We start from the raw sequence: 20515 nt of genomic DNA, 5'->3' as shown, positions 1-20515 counted from the left end.
CCCAGTTCGGGCTTCCCAACAGCTTTGTTTACCTACTTAAGCCTCAGCAATGGTGGTTGCCCCTCCCCCAGCCTTGCTGCTGCCTTGCTGTTAGATCGCAGACTGCTGTGCTAGCAATGAGGGAGGCTCCATGGGCATGGGACCCCCCCGGCCAGGTGTGGGATATAATCTCCTAGTCTGCCCATTTGCTAAGACCCTTGATAAAGCGCAGTATTGGGGTGGGAGTTACCCGATTTTCCAGGTGTTGTGCATCTCAGTTCCCCTGGCTGGGAAAAGGGATTCCCTTCCCCCTTGTGCTTCCCAGGTGAGGTGATGCCTCGCCCTGCTTCAGCTCTCACTGGTCGGGCTGCAGCAGCTGACTAGCACCAATTGTCCGGCACTCCCTAGTGAGATGAACCCAGTACCTCAGTTGAAAATGCAGAAATCACCTGTCTTCTGTGTCGCTTGCGCTGGGAGCTGGAGACTGGAGCTGTTCCTATTCGGCCATCTTGCTCTGCCCCCCCTGAACTAATTTTTTAAATTAACATATAAAAAGGTGTATGTTTATTTTGTGTAACATAATGTTTTGATATATGCATACATTTTGAAATAGGTAAATCAAGCTAGTTAACATATGCATTACTTCGCATAGTTTTCTTTTTCATGAAGAAAGCACTTAAAATTTACTCTCAACAATTTTTAAGTGCACAATTTCATGTTATTAATGATAGCCATGATCATATGCAGTTGATCTCTTGAACTTTTTCCTTCCGTCTAACTTTATCCTGTGACCAGAATCTCCCCTAATCTCCTCCACTTCCCAGTATCTGATAAACAACATTTTACTGTTTGCTTCTATAAGAAGTGAACTAATTTTTGTAAGAAAATATTATTTTAAACTGCATATACTATTAGGTTTGTATTAATAAATTTATAGCCAAAGAAGCGTATATGCTTTAATATACAAAATATATTCAAACAAAGATACATATTGCTGAATGATACTTTATCACAAATAAATATTTATGGTAAGGTAAACATAGAATGCTTAGCAATTAGAAATTGACATTTATTAAGATATTTGAAGCTAGTGATTTTTTTTTTTTTTTTTTTTTTTGAGACTGAGTCTCAGTCTCACCTGGGCTGTAGTGCAATGGCGAGATCTCGGCTCACTGAAGGCTCAGCCACCCGGGTTCAAGAGATTCTGCTTCAGACTCCCGAGTAGCTGGGACTACAGGTGTGTGCTGCCACACCTGGGTAATTTTTGTATTTTTAGTAGAGACGGGGTTTCACCATATTGGCCAGGATGATCTTGGTTTCCTGACCTCGTGATCTACCTGCCTCAGACTCCCAAAGTGCGGGGATTGCAGGCGTGAGCCAACGCACATTAATGAGTAGAATTTCTTCCACTTTTTAACAATGATAACTATTTTATTTTCTATTGTCAGCTTTGGTACTTTAAATCAACATTTAAGATTTGAAAAGTTGTCCTTAAAGGTATTCAATGTATTTTACACCAATGAATTTAGATTTTCTCATGCTAGGAAAAAGATCAAATTAGAATATATTAACCTATCTTGGGTGCAGCACAGCAACATGGCACAAGTATACATATGTAACAAACCTGCACGTTATGCACATGTACCCTAGAACTTAAAGTATAATAATAAAAAATAAATAAATGAAAAATGCATTTTCCTATTAAAGCTTTAAAACAACAACAAAAAAAAAAAGAGAGAGAGAGAAAGAAGGACAAGAATTACGTGTTTAAAAAAAAAAAAAAGAATACATTAACCTATCTTTAGGCACACACTTACTTGTTTTCAAGTGTTTACTACCAGAAATTGTACACTCAAAAAGTCATAGAGTATGTGCTTTGCATTTTTTTTATTCCATAAACGCTCTGCTTCTAGCTGTGAGTTTGAAAATATCTGCCAGGTTCCACTAAATGCTGAAATTATTTCGTGGTGCAAACTTAGAATCTGATTGAAGCCTTCACATAAAATATGTTTTCCCATCTATTAAAGACTAGCTTCTCTGACATGTGCAGAAGCAGATTCAACTTTGTAAACCTGTAGGAATGATAGTTAGTCACTAGTAGTTACTTTGTTCCTTGGAACTTTATTTTTCTACAAAACATCCATGTTATCCCCGTAGGACTCAGCCTTGGCATCATCAGTCCTCTTGACATACAGCCACATTCTTTCCTGAGGATTTCATCCTTGTAATGACACCACGTGAGGTCTTAGGCCACCTGTTATGTGAGAAGATAAAACAAACCTTCAGCACATACGCCAAATAGGCAAGAATTGTCGGTTTTTCTTAGGAAACTCTTTTAAATTAACCAAGTTGAAATTATGTACTCAGAATACAATAAAGAGAAAAACATAAATACTTATGCAATACCCTCAGGACCTGTGATCATGATGCGGTAGTGACTACGATTTTAGAAAGTATTAATTCTTTGGCTTTTCTCCTTTTAAAATTGTCATAATATATTAACTGAGTCCTGTTATGTGACTGAATAGTGATATTTACAGTGATGTTATTTAAAGTAAAATAAATGCACTGAAGTTTATTTCTTAAGATGGTTAATACCCAATTTTAACATTATTTCACAAAATGTTTAAAGGAATGATACTAGATTTAAAGCATGTATTTAAAAAAAGAAAACAAAAAACAGGAACTTGAGAGGAGGAGATCTGGATTCTAAGTTCCATTTGCTTAACCTCATGACTTTGGATACATCACTGTTATCCTTTGAACTTCCACCTATCTCATCGGTAAAATGAGAATAAGAATGTCTCTTCTACATATTGCAAAGCTTTATTGAAAGTATCAAATTGCATAGTATATTTGACAATTTTAAAATGTGATGTGATGATCAAAAATTAAAAAGAAGTGCTACAAAGTTAAAGAAGTATTTATCGTTGAGATACACTTTGTATTTAGGCTCATAGGTCAGAAAACATATTCTTAAAACTTCTGTGACAGCATCTAGTAAACAGTGTAGGTGGCCAGGCAATGCAGATTCCAGGCACTATATACACTTTTTATTCATCATCTCATTTAATCTTTAAAACAATTCTCTTAGAGTACCAATTTCATTAAACTCTCCGATCTTCAACTTCCTAAGTGAAAGAGTGCAGATAGGTTGATCTGATTCCAACATTGAGGACCTTGTATCAGTCAATTCTTATAGTATTGTCAACATTTATTATATTGACATGATAATGTGGAGATTCAGATCATTTTTACAAATTCAGGAACCAGAAGCTTAATGGTGGAGGCAAACCGTGAATATGGTTTTAACACAAGATAGTATATATGATGAGTTCCTAAAGTGTGTGGCAAGCAAATTTTAGAGCAAAGTGAAATAATTTATAGGATTAGAAATATGTGAGAGTATAGTTTTTTTTTGTTTTGTTTTTGTTTGTTTTTGTTTGTTTGTTTTGTTTTTAGATGCTCAATTTCAGTAATGGGACATGGGAGATAAAGATAAAAAATAGCACCTTAGAAACTTTTATAAGTGAAAGTATGCCCTGAAAATTATATCAGAACAACAAACTGAATGAGGACTCTCCAGGTAAACTAGAATGGAAAGTCACAAAAATAATTAGAGCATTTTGATTTTGAGAAGAAAAAAAAATACTAAGTAAATAACTTACCCTTAAGTATATATTTTTTTTATATTATAAAGGTATGAATTGTTTCAGTCATAAATTTTGCCTTGTGCAAGCATACTTCACAAAGAAATGTGCAATTAGCATGATAGCAATTACTTTCTGCCCACAACCAATTAAACAAAATTTAGACAGCTGTGAAATCAATTGGCTTACAGTACATTGGATTTAAACTTATTGAACTAGTAAAGACTTCATTATTCAATTATGTCTAATACCATTTTGCCAATTATTCATTTTAGTTTTTATTTCAATGGTAACTATATCTATTTAGAACTCAATTTCAGATGTTGTTGCAAGTCATTTATTCAATTGTTTCCTCCAATATATTGGTATCCTATGTATTTATAATTACAAAAGGGCCTTGATACATCTGGGGCTTTGAAACTGCAAATTAGGTGGCTCTTTTCTTTCTTCCTTCCTTCTTTCCTTCCTCCTTGCTCCCCTCCATTTAGTAAGATATTTTGTATCATAAAGTAGGTTACATGATCTCAGCACTATGACTTTTTTTAGTTATCTTAAAAATCTAATCTATCAGTAAATATACTTTTTTGAAAATAATTGTTCTACTATTTCCTGTGCTTGTTTCATGATTCATAACTTGCATAATAGTAAAGTTGCTCAAGATTTGGAACTCTACCTTGCCCACAAATTGACACAAGTTCTCTCCTTGAACACACCTACAGTTTGTGATTGACTTCCATTTACCCAGCTGATGGACTAGCCTTCTCTCTGTTTGGATTTACTCTCTATCTGCAGTCTTCACTAGAACCTTTCCATTTCCCTCAAATGGACACTGTTTGTGTAAACACCTTTCCCCCTCCTGCCTGCTAGGATTTTTCTCTTCAGAGGAGGACTAGCCTAGTTTCAAGGATGATGACTGGCCAAAGTGGTATTTGAAGATAATGACAGATACTGAATGGAGGACTAGACTGAGCTAGAAGCCTGTGATATACAGATAACTTTCAAATGCTTTATTTTTCATTTGTTTGCTTTCCCTTCAATTATCCCAAATTATTCAAATATTAATACAAATTTAGTTCAGCCCACGGAAAGCATTATGGAGATTTCTCAAAGAACTAAAAATAGAGCTATCATTTGACCCAAAAATTCCACTACTGAGCATCCACCCAAATAAAAAGAAGTCATTCTACCAAAAAGACAACTTCACTCATATGTTTATCATAGTGCTATACACAAGAGCAAAATCATGGAACCAACCTAGCTGTCTATCAATGGTGGACTGGATAAAGACAATGAGATACATATACATTGTGGAATCCTACAAAACCATAAAAAGAATTAAATCATTTCATTTGCAGCAATATGGTTGCAGCTAGAGGCTATTATCCTCAGTGAATTAATACAGAAACAGAAAATATAATACCATATTTTCTCACTTGCAAATGGAAGGTAAACAGTGGGTACACATGGATATAAAGATGGAAACAATAGAGGCTGAGAACTCCAAAAGTGAGCAGGGAAGGAGAAAGGTAAGGGTTGAAAATCTACCTATTGGGTTCTGTGTTCACTATGTGGGCAATGGGTTCAACAAAAGCCCAAACTACAGCATTATGCAATATATCTGTGTTACAAACCTGCCCATGTAAGCCCTGAATCTAAAATTTTTGAAAAGAAATTTTTAAACATGCATTTCAAATGATTCAACAAATACAAAGCCAAAAACAGATGCTTAACATAAAGTAACACCTGTTATATACTCTGGTGATGGCAAGAATTTCACATATTGCTAAGGACACTGAATTAAATAGCACTTAAGGCTTATAAATAGTGATCTCATCTGTAAAACTTATTTCATAAATAAGTTTTCATAAAACTTATTTCATAAATAATTCATAGGAAAATTTTGCTCAATTGGTAATTTAGCTCAATAATTGTTCTCTGACGTGTCTCAGAGGCCTATGTTAGAAATTTGCTAATGCTTTTAAAATCTTATTTCAGCCAATGTGGTAAGTTTTATGGTAATATATATTATATTGTCACAGGAAATTAGGCAAAAATATTTTAAAGCTATGTATTATGTATTAGTCCTGTTATAAATTTAAAAGCACCACATACTATTAGTTCAAGGGAGTAATTAAAAATACAAAAAATAAACTTGAAAAACGAGTTCACACTTCTTAAAATTTTAATATTTTATTTCAGGTGTGAGTGTACGTCTGGATGGACTGGGCAGAACTGTAGTGAAGAAATAAATGAATGTGACTCTGATCCATGCATGAATGGAGGTCTTTGTCATGAATCTACCATCCCTGGACAATTTGTATGTCTGTGTCCACCTCTTTATACTGGACAGTTTTGCCACCAACGCTATAACCCTTGTGACCTACTTAATAACCCTTGCAGAAACAACTCAACATGCTTAGCTTTGGTAGATGGAAATCAGCATTGTATTTGTAGAGAAGGTAAGAGCTGATATGGATTTTAATGGTTTTAAATAATTACTTAATTAATTTGTGTATTTATTGTGCCTATGGGTTGATGGCCTCTTCAAATGGGTTAGAAAAACCCTATGCACATTGTGGGTAGAGGAGTATCTAACTTCAAATCCTGTTATAAAAATATAATAGAGAAATACACCAAAGGAGTTAATGTAAGAATTCACTATTGGGAAAAGGGAAAAGAATAAAGCTTTATAGCTTTTTGGCCTTTTTTTTTTTTTCTTTCAGAAGCTGTCTCTCCTTTAATAACAGTTTCTCTTGTCTGAACAATCCTGTTCATGCAGTGTTCATGACAATAGCAGTTAGTTAGAGATGGGCATAGGTATAATTGAAAGTAATGAAATGTCTTAGTTTACATTTTATTCTGGAGCTATCAAAATATTACTTCTTTCTACTTAGACTGTTTAGTTATAATCACATAACTTTGGTGGCTGCTTAGTCTCATAAGAGAAATCCTATGCAAGAAAGAATGAACAGTTCAAATAATACTGTTGGAGCTCCTGGATCCAACCATATCTGAAGCCAGGATATTTCTGGCTATCTGGGTCATATCAGCCAATAACTCTGCTTATATCATTAAACTTTCTTGATTGGGGTTTCTTCATGTGCAAGTGAAGAAAGTCTCATTGATGCACAGTGGTTTAGGTACATGTTCACTGTTCATGTGTTGATGGTTACTCACAAGCAATTATGATTTTCAATGGAAATGCTTCTGCTCCAAAACACATGGCCAGTTTTCAGAATAACTAGATGTGTCATAAGCATAATATAAAAAACACATTGTGTTTGGAGGTCCACAACTGCAAGTTATTTTCTAATATTCACCTGTGGTTTCATGTTTTCCTCCCTCTCACTGGCCCTTAAGGGAGTCTCTTAATGATAAGGATATTACTTATTTACTCTTCTGTTCAAAAAAGCCAGCTTAGATGACTTTAGTTAAATAGATATCTAATTCAAAGCTATTTCCATTTGTTTTTGCAAATCCTCTAAAATTTTCTTAAGATATTAATCTTTTTAAAGGATTTTGAGGCAAGTCCTTGAACCTGTATACATGACAGAAACTTCTGGGTGTTCTGAAAGATTAAAACTAAAAGCTAGAAAACCATCAATAATTGATTTTGCAAGCCGGGCGCGGTGGCTCAAGCCTGTAATCCCAGCACTTTGGGAGGCCGAGACGGGCGGATCACGAGGTCAGGAGATCGAGACCATGCTGGCTAACACGGTGAAACCCCGTCTCTACTAAAAAATACAAAAAATTAGCAGGGCGAGGTGGCGGGCGCCTGTAGTCCCAGCTACTTGGGAGGCTGAGGCAGGAGAATGGCGTGAACCCGGGAGGCGGAGCTTGCAGTGAGCCGAGATCGCACCACTGCACTCCAGCCTGGGGCACAGAGCAAGACTCCGTCTCAAAAAAAAAAAAAATAATAATAATAATAATAATAATTGATTTTGCAAAAATGGCATGGGTTTTACAGACCATGTGAAAGAATGTTTGCAAGAATGAGACAGGTGAAACAAGATAGAGAAGAAAAAATACAAGGGAAGCATTTGATGCCCAAATTTAGTAATTATGAAAAACATAATTCCAACAAGTAAATAGTTTTCCTTTTAGCAAACTTTGAGAGTGAAACTTGTTGAAAATTATTCAATATCAGTGAGGTGAATTTATTTAGTAGAACAATTCTACTAAACATTCTACTACATAGAATTTTTTTTACTTAATAACATTATTATTTCTGAGAATGTAAGTAGCTAAGTAAAATAGAAAAAAAATATCAGAACATAAATATTAGATAGATATTTATTGAGAAGGCCATAGTATATTTATTCACTTTAGGTAAACCTCCTTTGTTTCTATCAGATATAATTTTCTACAAAGTGGGCATTGTTTTCAAACCTTAGTATTTTAAAAATTCATTTGCTATTTATAAGTGCATTTAATAAATTTATAAAATATAGTGATATTTCTTTCCTGCTATGGGGTCAGGGAAAGAAAGTTTAGAAACATTATAAAACCTTCTAGTCATATATTGAACTAGTAATGATATCTGCTGTCCCCTTGAACATTAACAAAGATGTCATGGGTAGAATTTAGATTTCACTATTATTAAATAAAGGAAATCTTATTTCCCCTTAGTATTTTATTATTGTACTTAAGTCAAATCAGAGCTTTGGCTAGAGTGGCAGGTGGACACAGTGAATTATTTGTTTATTCCTTTGTGATTGCGATTCAGTACAAAGAGATACTTGAAGTGCACATCATTTTTTTTTTAACGAATTTACAACTATGTTTTTCTAAACCTAATTGTGGAGTATGTTTCTGTAAATCAGATCTGACTACTGTAATAATGTGTCTTTAGCAGTTTTAAGTTCTGTAGCAGATCAAAAATTAAAGGTTGTAACATTGCTTTTAAAAACTACTTCAGAAAATTCAAAAGAAGTTGACTGCAACATTTTAGAAGCTTTGACTGAGTTACTTTAACAGCTTTATTTAAGATAGGTTCTATGTCAAAGCCAGCATATTGTTTTTAAAAGAAAATATTTTATCAAATTTAATTCTCACAAGTATCAACATTTAGAACTACAAAGAATTCCAATACTTAACATCTACAGATATGATTTGGAAGCTCCACTGGATCTCTTTGTAAGTTGTTGGTGTTTGTCAATTGACTAAAATAGGACATCAGAGTAGAAATTTAAGACTTTAGGCTAAGGATTCAGCATATGTATTTCTGAATTTGTTTTCACAGTTTTTAGCCAGTCTATAGGGTCTCTCACTAGATAAATGTGAGTATAGATAAAATTTCAGCCAGAGTAACAATGCGACTATATGTTAGACAACTATATTAGAAATGACATTCAAATTCACTCTGAAGGACCAGCAAGTAGAATAACTGATACTTTTGGGTTTATGTCAAACTGTTTGCTTAGCAGGTAAACTATTTTGGTTAATGTGATTGAAATGTATAGTAAAAATGATCTAATCCTCTTTGCAAAGTAAGCTACTTAAAAAATTATCAGTATAGTTAAGCACCGGAACTATTGTGATCCTGCTTTGTGAGATAAAGGGCAATGCTTCTGTCTTCTGACTAGAATTGAGGTGATTATTTGGGTCTCTATGAATAGTGAACATTTTCTACAAGTAAATGAGGGGGCAAAAGAGCATGTGACACTAATAATTCAATATGTTTATTTTATATAAAATCTTACTCGTTTGGCACAATGTAAGAAAAAACATTGCTTTAATAAATAGAAAAACAACACATAGAAAGGCACATTTTATAAGATTTCTATAAACAAATGGGTTTTATTTTTGACACCTCAATAGTGTTAGCTTTGATTATTTAGCATGTAATGAATTTACACACCTAGAAATTTATTGTAACCAACTTTTTCTGCCTTTATAAACTGTACTCTGTACACAAATACATGTCTGTCTTATAACTGCATGTTGGTAGTGTTCCAGAAATTTTAAAAATATTATTAACTGATTCAACAAACATATTGATTTCCTATGATGTGTCAAGTCTTGAGATAGGTTCTGGAAAAATTAAACATGGTGAAGATATGCCCTCAAGGAATTTAAAGTTTAAAGGAGAGACACACCAGTTAATTAATTATTAAAGTACAATGCTGTAAAAGCTTTTGATAGTGACAGGAGGCAGCCAAATGCCTAGACAGATAAGGATAGGTACTTGGTGAAACATCACCTCCAAGCCAATGACAGTTTAAAGCCTGAAAGCCAAGCTATAAGTTAAATCCTCAGACCAGATTGAGAACTTGTCTCCCTGTTTGGCAGTGCTTTCCTCTGATTGATCCCCACCCTTCACCTATTTTACATACACCTACCCTTTCCTAATTGGTTTTCCACACTTTTGTACCCACCTTCGAGTCTTGTCTTCATTTTAACTTTTGCATACTCACAAACCAATCAGCGCACACTCCCCATCCTGTGTCTATAAAAACCCCAGACTCAGTCAGTAGAAGACGAGATGGCCTGACTTTGGGGAAGAGACAGCCTGCCTTCAGGTTGTACAGGAAGACAACCTGTCCTACTTATACCCTCTCAAGCTCCCCTCTCCTCTGAGACCTGTTTTCATCACTCAATAAAATTATCCACCTTCATCACCCTTCAGTCATCTGCATGACCTCATTCTTCTTGGACACCAGACAAGAGCTTGGGACCCTCTGAGTATGGGTACCCAGAAAGGCTGTCCAGCCAGCCCTTTGCCCTCCCTCGCAGAGGGCAGCCAACCATATGACGAGGCAAGGGGCCAGCTGAGCTGCTAACACACTGCTGTCCGTGAATGGTGGAACTAAAGGAGCACTGTAATGTCCCCTCTGGGGCTTCAATGTCACATACACACTCAACTGGGTGCCACCGTGTTCCCCACAAGGCAACACACCTGGTCTGGCTGGGGGCGCTGTGTGGAGCTTTCTCCTGTTTCGGCATGTGGAGTGGCCAGAGAGGTCCTGCACTCACCGGCTCACATGCTCCCTCCCCCAAAGGCTTGAGCATAGTGGACTGAGTAGATGGGGCACCCCTCCCACAAGTCTGGCAAATGGGCTGAGAAAAATCCTGCATCACTTCCACATTTATGCCAGAAATATGTACAAGGGATGACAAGTTGTGGATACATAACATTGCTTTCTCATTTCTATTGACAACTTTTAGTTATGTTCTGCATGATTTATAAGAAGGTCTCCAGCATATGAAGCCTCAGTTGCCCACAACAATTATGTGCTCATTAAACCACTCCCTTCCCTGCTTTATCTTCCACTCCCTTGCAATAATTCCTGGGATCTGGGATGACCTCTCAAATAAACTTCTTGTGAGAAAATCATTGTCTCAGACTTTTTTTGTTTGTTTGTTTTTTTGTTTTAAGAACTCAAGCTAAGACACACAGTAAATTCCATCCTCTGGTAACTATGGTTTACCTAAGTCTGGGCATGCATGTGACTGGAATATTGGCGTTCAGACCCTTTCTTTGGAATTGATGCTGAGAGAAGAGGCCTTCTCTTTCTGCCAGATGTTTTCAATTGGTACAGTCAACGACCATGTTCTCTTCATGTGGAGATGATCTGCATATAGTAGGATAGAAGTGTTTGGGAAAGAAGGAATCCTGGAGGAACTTACAGTTCTTACTTCAATTTTGTGAACTGCCTGATACCCCTCTCAGCCGGGTTACCAATAAATCTCACTTCTTAACTAAGTTCATGTTTTTGTTTATATTGTTTATGGCCAGTAGAGTAATGGCTACGACATAGCGTGAAGGCAAAGAGTTAATTTGAGTGGGAAAGGTTGAATAAACTGGTTTCAATTTCAAGCTGGTAGAAATAAAATATAAATTTTATCACTTGAGCGCCAGGCACAACAATTCACACTTGTAATCCCAGCACTTTGGGAGACTAAGGCAGGAGGATTACTTGAGGCCAAGAGCTCCAGACCAGCTTGGTCAACATATCTATCTCTACAAATTATTTTTTAAAAACTTGCAGTGCATGGTGGTTCATGTCTGCAGTCCTAACTGCTCAGAACTGTAAAGCAGAAGGGATCATTAGAGCCCAGGAGTTTAAGGTTACAGTGAGAACTTCATCTTGGGCAACAGAGCAGGACTTTGTCTCTAATAAAGTAATAACAATAATAATAAAACCAACAAAACCACATGAAGATTAAGAAGATAAAGAGGACTTCAGATGAAATGCATGAGAATGTGTGTGTTTGTAGCATACAGTAGAATTATTATGTTAGCATGTGTGTGTCTAGCCTAGAAATATGTCAAGAGTTAAATAATTTCTTCTAATGGTCTTTTTATGAATGGTTTTTTTTTGTTTCTTCTTGAATTACTCTATTTCTCAGTTTATAGGCAAAAAATTACCCTATCAAATGCTTCTTAATTTAATCTAAAGAGCTTAGTTTCTAAAACAGCCACTTTGTATGTCTTCAAGGTGAAAGAAGCAGACGTTTCTTTAAATGACAGGATTAAAATGTGGCAAAGATACCTTGCAAGGAGCTGTAGTGAAAGCAGAATCAGATCATTTACATGTGCTATTGATTTACAATTGTGATCCTAAGCTTGATGGAATTGTAGTATCAGGGGAGACAAGTAGTTGCATTTAAATGTGTCTATTACTCCAGTATATATACTATCATTATGTTAATTCTACATTACCTAAGGTATACAAGTACAAATACCAAATAAATGTGTCATTTGACAAAATAGTTTGTATAAATTAGAAATTACTCCTGTTGACAATTAAAAACAGGTACCCATGTTGTAGCACATACCTATTAAGGTTAATAGCTGTAGAAATTTGAATTTAGAAAATTCCTTAAAGAAAATACATACATAATTAAACAAAACATGTTAAATATTTATTACATTCTAAAATATTAGCTTTTCTTTTTTTAAGTTCACTTTAAAAATAGGTGTTAAAAAATCTTATTAGGGACTATTGGAAATATTAGTTCTATATATTCATATTTCATAGTTTTTAAAGTTAAATTTGAAGAATTACTTATATTGGTTAATTATTTTAGAAAATGTTAATATTTGAATACAAATATTTTTCAATAAAATAATATTTTTTAAAAATCTGACTTGCTAAGAGAAACTTCTGAAGCATTTTTTTGTTTTCTTTTTATCAAGTTTTTAAATCCAGAGAAATTAGATTATTTAATTAAGAATAAATAGAAATAAGACATTTAATACTTTTGAAAGAAAAACATTTTTAAGTGAGCTTTTATTTTAAAATATATTATTTTTAACTACCTTGTTTGAATTCATGCTATGATATACACTAGTTTTTTCCCTATTTACATTCATTTCAAATTACTCCAATTAATACCAGTTCTGAAGTGGAGATTGTTAAAATATAGTCCTGAACAATAAAATGTTATGTAAAATGGGTTTTTTAATGAAAATTTCATTATTGTACTCTGTTCCAAACATTACCTTCTAGAGCACAAACTGCAAAAAGGCTGAATTTGTTAGAAAGGAAAAATATTAATTAATTTTAAAAATTAATACCTATAATCCAGATTGATTTAGATCTTACATTTCTGCAGTAGGCTTTAAAATTTAATTTTGTATATTTTCGAAGAATAAGTGCAGAAGTATAAAAATATCATTTACTAACCATTCATGTGTATTTGTTATCAAACACAGATGAGACAGTGTAAGAAAAGGATCAAGGCAGTATCCATTTGAGAATGCTTCACTTTTAATGCATGTGAAGATCCTCACTGCAGTTAACAAAGTAGGGTCAACCGAATAGTTCTGAGTAGGAATAAAGAACAAGGGGACAACATAAAATTAGTAATACTAAACTTTCTTTTTGGATAGTTTCTTACCTGTAACTTCATATATTCAAAACAAGAACCTTTCATAGAAATGAATTGTAACTTCTAACACCAAGGATTATAGAATATGTAGTTTGGGATTAAGTATACAGTCATGTATTGCTTAAAAAAGGGGATATATCCTGAGAAATGTATCACTAGGCAATTTTGTTGTGTGAACACCATAGAGTGTCCTGACACAAACCTAGATGAGATACCCTACGCATTTACAGGTCCATTATAATCTTTAAAGATCCTTGTCGCTAAAAATGTGGTCTGTCATTGACCAAAATGTTGTTATGCAGCACGTGACTGTATGCACACTTCACTCTTAAAATCCCTAAAACATAAGCTCTCTCAGCAAAGCTTTGCTTTATTTTGAATGCAATCCACATATACTTTATTTTTTCTCCCAGTGTCTACTGCATTTCGGCAATCTCATTTCCTCAACCCATTGACATATGTTGCCAGTTGGTAACAAAACTCCATCTCAGAAATGTCAAACTTAATGAATACGACAAAATCACGGGAAACAAGGTTATCCTGTGAGCTACCCAAGGTCCTGGGCCTTGAGTGTTCTAATTCATCAGCACAGCTGAAATCATGGAGGCTCACTCACACTTCTTTATAGCCAGTCAGTGCCCCTGAGTTCCACTGCCTCAAAAGAACATTTCTAAGAATCACTTTAGTGTCAAAATGCCCTGCCTCCCAGAGAAAACTAACCAGGCTTAAAGTAGGAATGGTGAAATGCACTCAACTTTTTAAATTTTTTTTTTTTTTTTTTTTTTTTTTTTTTGAGACGGAGTCTCGCTCTGTCGCCCAGGCTGGAGTGCAGTGGCGCAATCTCGGCTCACTGCAAGCTCCGCCTCCCGGGTTCACGCCATTCTCTGGCCTCAGCCTCCCGAGTAACTGGGACTACAGGCGCCCGCCACTGCACCCGGCTAATTTTTTCTATTTTTAGTAGAGACGGGGTTTCACCATGGTCTCGATCTCCTGACCTTGTGATCCGCCCGCCTCGGCCTTCCAAAGTGCTGGGATTACAGGCGTGAGCCACCGCGCCCGGCCAACTTTTTAAATTTTTAACTTGTGAAAAATCTAACCTCAATCAAATACTTAAAGAATTAAACATCTTGCATGTTGGAACAATTACAACTTGCTCACCTAAAGTGAGGAGAGCCGTATTAACTTGGAAGTAATTCATTTTAACTTTGTTTCTAATGCTGAGGATACAACATCTAGTGTATGAACGAACTACAAAAGTGTAACTTCAGAGATTCATTTGTAGGCTCTGAGAATTGAGTAAGAAAAATACAGCATATTAAAAATATTGTTTGTCATGAAGACTACCTGGGCTGCTAGCCACATAAGTACTGTAGCTTACTTAACAATTAGTGTTTCATAATGTGTGATCATTCCATCTTTTAAATGTTTACCTATCATTGTTATTATGTTTTAAATAAATTTCTTTTAGCTATCATGTAGTTTCTTCTGTTATTTAGTCTGCCTCTACCTTCAAATTGGAGATTTTAAAAATCATATTTAATATAATTTTTGATATGTGTGGCTATAAATACACCATCTAGCTATTTGTTTTTTATTTGTTATATCTGTACTTTGTTTAATTTTCTTTTTTGTTTTCTTTTGGATTATGTAACTTTTAGTTTTCCATATTATATCCTACCAAAGAGGCAGCCAGATTTCATAAGGTGTAACACCAAGCTCCCTGTTAAATTGCAACGGGAGGCAAGTTTGGAGTTTGATCCAATGGTAGACACCACAGAGAATGGCATTGACTGTGGCATGGTATGATATGAAAAGATGAAGTAGGTCAGAAATTCCATGTTCTATCATGGGAATCTGAGTGACGAAATACCGAGGGAATTTTTTATTGAACAGTTGGTGCTGAAGCTGAAATATCATAATATAGACAGAGACCAAGAAAACTGTGCTATATCATTTGCATGGCAACATTACAAGTGATTTGAAACTGAACATGTTGAGATATTTGTGATAGAAAGAGAAGAAAAAGTGATATGAGAAGGATAAAGGACAGGTACTATGAAAGGAAGACAGCCATTCCTGGATAGCTAGACTATGCTTCCCTTTAAATGCTTCTTAGTTCCAATTCCAGTCTATGTGTATGCCAACAATGAATACAGTTTCCTTAAAATAACTTGAATGACACTTTGTTCCTCAAACTAAATTAGCCTGATTGCATATTGACATTTAGAATATTGTATGATGTGGCTGAACTTATTTAGTGCTTAGTAATGTCACCGAAAAAGCAAAATAAAGGGAAATCTTGTTTCTTACATGTTTGAATTAGTACAGAAACAATATGAACAAGAAAAATAGTTTTAAGCATATACTTTATTATACTTAGTCAATATATAACCATAGAATTGTTTAACTGTTTATTATAAATATTAATATATTTCATCGTATTGTAAAAAGTGATTACATGCAGGTTTTTTTCTGACACAAATGAGTTGAAATAATTACAACTGCCTCTTTTATCAGCCTGTATAATTTTCTTTCACATTTTTTAAAAAATATAACTGGTGTGTGTTTAAATGGATGACTGATTATGTAGCTATGAATCAAAATAATTTGTTTTCTTTGAATCACTTGCATCTAAAAGGCAATTAAATAATTTGCCTCATCTGCTAACTGCCTTGAATAAATTTGATCATTGAAGCTCAATTTTACTTTAAGATTGGTCATCACATTAATTGATTTGCTTTCCGGATCATTTCAGTTCTTCTTGTTCAAACATTTAAATACTTTAAAACAACAGCAACATTAGCAACATCTCTACCTTCTCAGAGGATTTAGTAGAGTATTCCTCCCTAGAATCTTTCATTCAAACTGATTAATCTAGAAACTGGTATGTTTTTATGCACACATTATGTGAAATGGAGTTTTATGAGAAGCTTGAGATTATTTTCTTTTTTTTTTTAACCTCCATTATGAATGTATTCTTTAGACTACCACTGATTCTGATTTTTTTACTCTATAACAAGGATTGCTCATCCATACTCATCTCATACTCTTTGCAGAATTTGAAGGTAAACACTGTGAAATTGATGTGAAAGAGTGCCTCTTCCTTTCCTGCCAGGATTATGGTGACTGTGAAGATATGGTCAACAATTTCAGGTACAGAAAACTAAAAAGTATCTAGATACATGTTTATGTGTCTAGATGTATATATAGGTATAGAACTTTAATTGGTGAATTAAGCAACATTTATACTTATTAAAAACTTGCCACACTACAATTAGTTGAAGCATTGATTTTATACATCTATACTAATGGAGTTACTAAATTTTTTGTTTAAAAGGTGTATTTGCAGACCTGGGTTTTCTGGATCTCTGTGTGAAATTGAAATTAATGAATGTTCCTCTGAACCTTGCAAAAATAATGGGACATGTGTGGATCTGACAAACAGGTGAGAAGCTACTTTTTATTAAATTAATTATTTGACATGTGTAATTCAGCAAATAATAAAGTGAGCACACATGTGCCCATTATATAACTAAGGCAGCAGATCACTACTGATACGTTTGTGCTTGTACCAGTACATCCTCATTTCTCCCATCCAATCACTTATGTCAAAAATCTCAAATTTTTATTTACCACTCTTGCTGTTAGTTTATAGTACTATTTGTATGTGTGCCTGAACAAAATGCTCTTTAGTTTCCATGTTAATAGAAGCAAAACAATATTGTGTATAGTCTCTGGAAATTGTTGTTGAACATATTTTGTCGTTCCTGTTGATGCATGAATCTGTTGCTCATTTTTAACTTTTATAGAATATTTCATATTAAATATATGCCAAAATTTATTTTTCTACTGATTATAGATATTTGGACTATTTGCTTCTTTTGTCTTACCTACAATGATATTAAAGTTTTCAAATATTTCTCTAAATACACAAGTACTAGTATATCCGAGGATACATACATAGAATTGTTGAACCATTGGGTAAACATGGTCACATTTGCTAAATCACATCTATATATTTTTTTCATTTCTTTTGAAAAATACAATTTTTGTACTCTTAGCAGGGAATAAATGTTTTTATTGGCATTTTCAGAATGTTCCATCTTAAGCTTTATGTAAAGTTATATCTTATTGTAGTCTCCCTGCATTCTTATAATAATATGAAGTTTAACAATTTTATGTACATTTTGAGATGTTTAATTTGGCCTTTCTAGAAATGCCTAATTATGGCATCTGCCTATATATGTATTTATTTACTTTAAGTTCTGGGATACACGGGCAGAATGTGCAGGTTTGTTACATAGGTATACATGTGCCATGGTGGTTTGCTGTAACCAACAACCCGTCAACTACATTAGGTATTTCTCCTAATGCTATCCCCTTGCCCCTCAACAGGACCCAGTGTGTGCTGTTCCCCTCCCTGTGTCCATATGTTCTCATTGTGCAACTCCCACTTATAAGTGAGAACATACAGTACTTGGTTTTCTGTTCTTGTGTTAGTTTGCTGAGAATGATGGTTTCCAGCTTCATCCATGTCCCTGCAAAGGACATTAACTCATTCTTTTTTTTATAGCTGCATAATATTTCATGGTGTATATGTGCCACATTTCCTTTTTTATCCAGTATAACATTGATGGGCATTTCGGTTCATTCCAAGTCTTTGCTATTGTGAATAGTGCTGCAATAAACATACATGTTCATGTGTCTGTGTAGTAGAATGATTTTTAATCCTTTGGGTATATACCCAGTAATTGATTGCTGGCTCAAATGGTATTTTTAGTTCTAAATCCTTGAGGAATCACCACACTGTCTTCCACAATGGTTGAACTAATTTACACTCCGACCAACAGTGTAAAAGCATTCCTATTTCTCCACATTTTCTCCAGCATCTCTCCAGCATCTGTTGTTTCCTGACTTTTTAATGATCACCATTCTAACTTGCATGAGATGGCATATCATTGTGGTTTTGATTTGCATTTCTCTAATGACTAGTGATGATGAGCTTTTTTTCATGTTTGTTGGCTGCATAAATGTCTTCTTTTGAAAAGTGTCTGTTTATATCCTTCACCCACTTTTTGATGGGATTTTTTTTTCTTGTAAATTTGTTTAAGTTTCTTGTAGATTATGGATATTGGCCATTTCTCAGATGGATACATTGCAAAATTTTCTCCCATTCTGCAGGTTGTCTGTTCACTCTGATGATTTATATATATATTTATTTATTTATCTATTTATTATTATTTTATTTTATTTTATTTTTTTCTGTGCAGAAATTCTTTAGTTTAATTAGATCCCATTTGTCAATTTTGACTTTTGTTGCCATTGCTTTTGTTGTTTTAGTCATGAAGTCTTTGCCCATGCCTATGTCCTGAGTGGTATTGCCTAGGTTTTCTTCTAGAGTTTTTATGATTTTAGGTCTTACAATTTAATCTTTAATCCATCTTGGGTTAATTTTTGTATAAGGTGTAAGGAAGGTGTCCATTTTCAGAGTTCTGCATATGGCTAGCCAGTTTTCCCAGCACCATTTATTACATAGGGAATCCTTTCCCCATGGCTTGTTTTTGTCAGGTTTGTCAAAGATCAGATGGTTGTAGATGTGTGACATTATTTCTGAGGCTTCTGTTCTGTTCCATTGATCTATATATCTGTTTTGGTACCAGTATCATGCTGTTTCGGTTACTGTAGCCTTGTAGTATAGTTTGAAGTCAGGTAGCATGTTGCCTCCAGCTTTTGCTTAGGATTGTCTGGGGTATACGGGCTCTTTTTTGGTTCCATATGAAATTTAAAGTATTTTTTTTTTTGTTTTTTGTTTTGTTTTTTTTGTTTTGTTTTGTTTTCCAATAATGGAAGAAAGTCAATGGTAGCTTGATTGGAATAGCATTGAATCTATAAATTACTCTGGGCAGTATGGCCATTTTCACCATATTGATTCTTCCTATCCATGAGCATGGAATTTTTTTTTTTTCATTTTTCTGTGTTTCCTTTCTTATTTCCTTGAGCAGAAGTTTGTAGTTCCCCTTGAAGAGGTTCTTCACATCACTTGTAAGTTGTATTCCTAGGTATTTTATTCTCTTTGTAGCAATTATGAATGAGAGTTTATTCATGATTTGGTTCTCTGTCTATTAATGTTTGTCTATTAATGTCTATTATAATAGCAATGTTTGTGATTTTTGCACGTTGATTTAGTATCCTGAGATTTTGCTAAAGTTGCTCATCAGCTTAAGGAGTTTTTGGGCTGAGACAATGGGGTTTTCTAAATATACAATCATGTCGTTTGCAAACAGAGATAACTTGGCTTTCTCTCTTCCTATTTGAATACCCTTTATTTCTTTCTCTTGCCTGATTTTGTTATTTACCCATTAGTCATTCAGGAGCAGGTTGTTCAGTTTCCATGTAGTTGTGCCGTTTTGAGTAAGTTTCTTAATCCTGAGTTCTAATTTGTTGCACTGTGGTCTGAGAGACTGTTTGTTATGATTTTTGTTCTTTTGCATTTGCTGAGGAGTGTTTTACTTCCAATTATGTGGTCAATTTTAGAATAAGTGCTACTGGTGCTGAGAAGAGTATATTTTCTGTTGATCTGGGGTTGAGAGTTCTGTAGATATCTATTAGGTCCACTTGGTCTAGAGCTGAGTTCAAGTCTTGAATGTCCTTGTTAATTTTCTGTCTCGTTGATCTGTCTAATATTGACAGTTAGGTGTTAAAGTCTCCCACTATCACTGTGTGGGAGTCTCTTTGTAAGTCTGTAAGTACTTGCTTTATGAATCTGGGTGCTCCTGTATTGGGTGCATATATATTTAGTATAGGTAGCTCTTGTTGTTACATTGATCCCTTTACCATTATGTAATGCCATCCTTTGTCTTTTTGATTTTTGTTGGTTAATGTCTGTTTTATCAGAGACTATGATTGCAACACCTGATTTTTGTTTTCTTTCCATTTGTTGGTAAATATTCAACCATCCCTTTATTTTGAGCTTATATGTATCTTTGCATATGAGATGCATCTCCTGAATACAGCAGCACACTGATGGTTCTTGACTCTTTATACAATTT

At 34.5% G+C, this 20515-nt stretch overlaps 1 protein-coding gene across 1 annotated transcript in view; it reads left to right on the top strand.

The window, feature by feature from the left end:
* Positions 1-20515, top strand: part of LOC126953401 (protein eyes shut homolog) — a 253500-nt gene that overhangs the window by 129159 nt on the left and 103826 nt on the right. The window contains exons 4-6 of the mRNA XM_050788855.1: positions 5829-6088; positions 16523-16619; positions 16804-16911. Of these exons, the coding sequence (XP_050644812.1) occupies positions 5829-6088; positions 16523-16619; positions 16804-16911 (465 nt within the window). The remainder of the gene's footprint in view (positions 1-5828; positions 6089-16522; positions 16620-16803; positions 16912-20515) is intronic.

The sequence above is a fragment of the Macaca thibetana genome, chromosome 4 (genome assembly GCF_024542745.1).
Source record: "Macaca thibetana thibetana isolate TM-01 chromosome 4, ASM2454274v1, whole genome shotgun sequence".
NCBI lineage: Eukaryota > Metazoa > Chordata > Mammalia > Primates > Cercopithecidae > Macaca > Macaca thibetana.
Note: the sequence above shows the minus strand (reverse complement) of the source record. Positions and strands in the feature narration are given on the sequence as shown.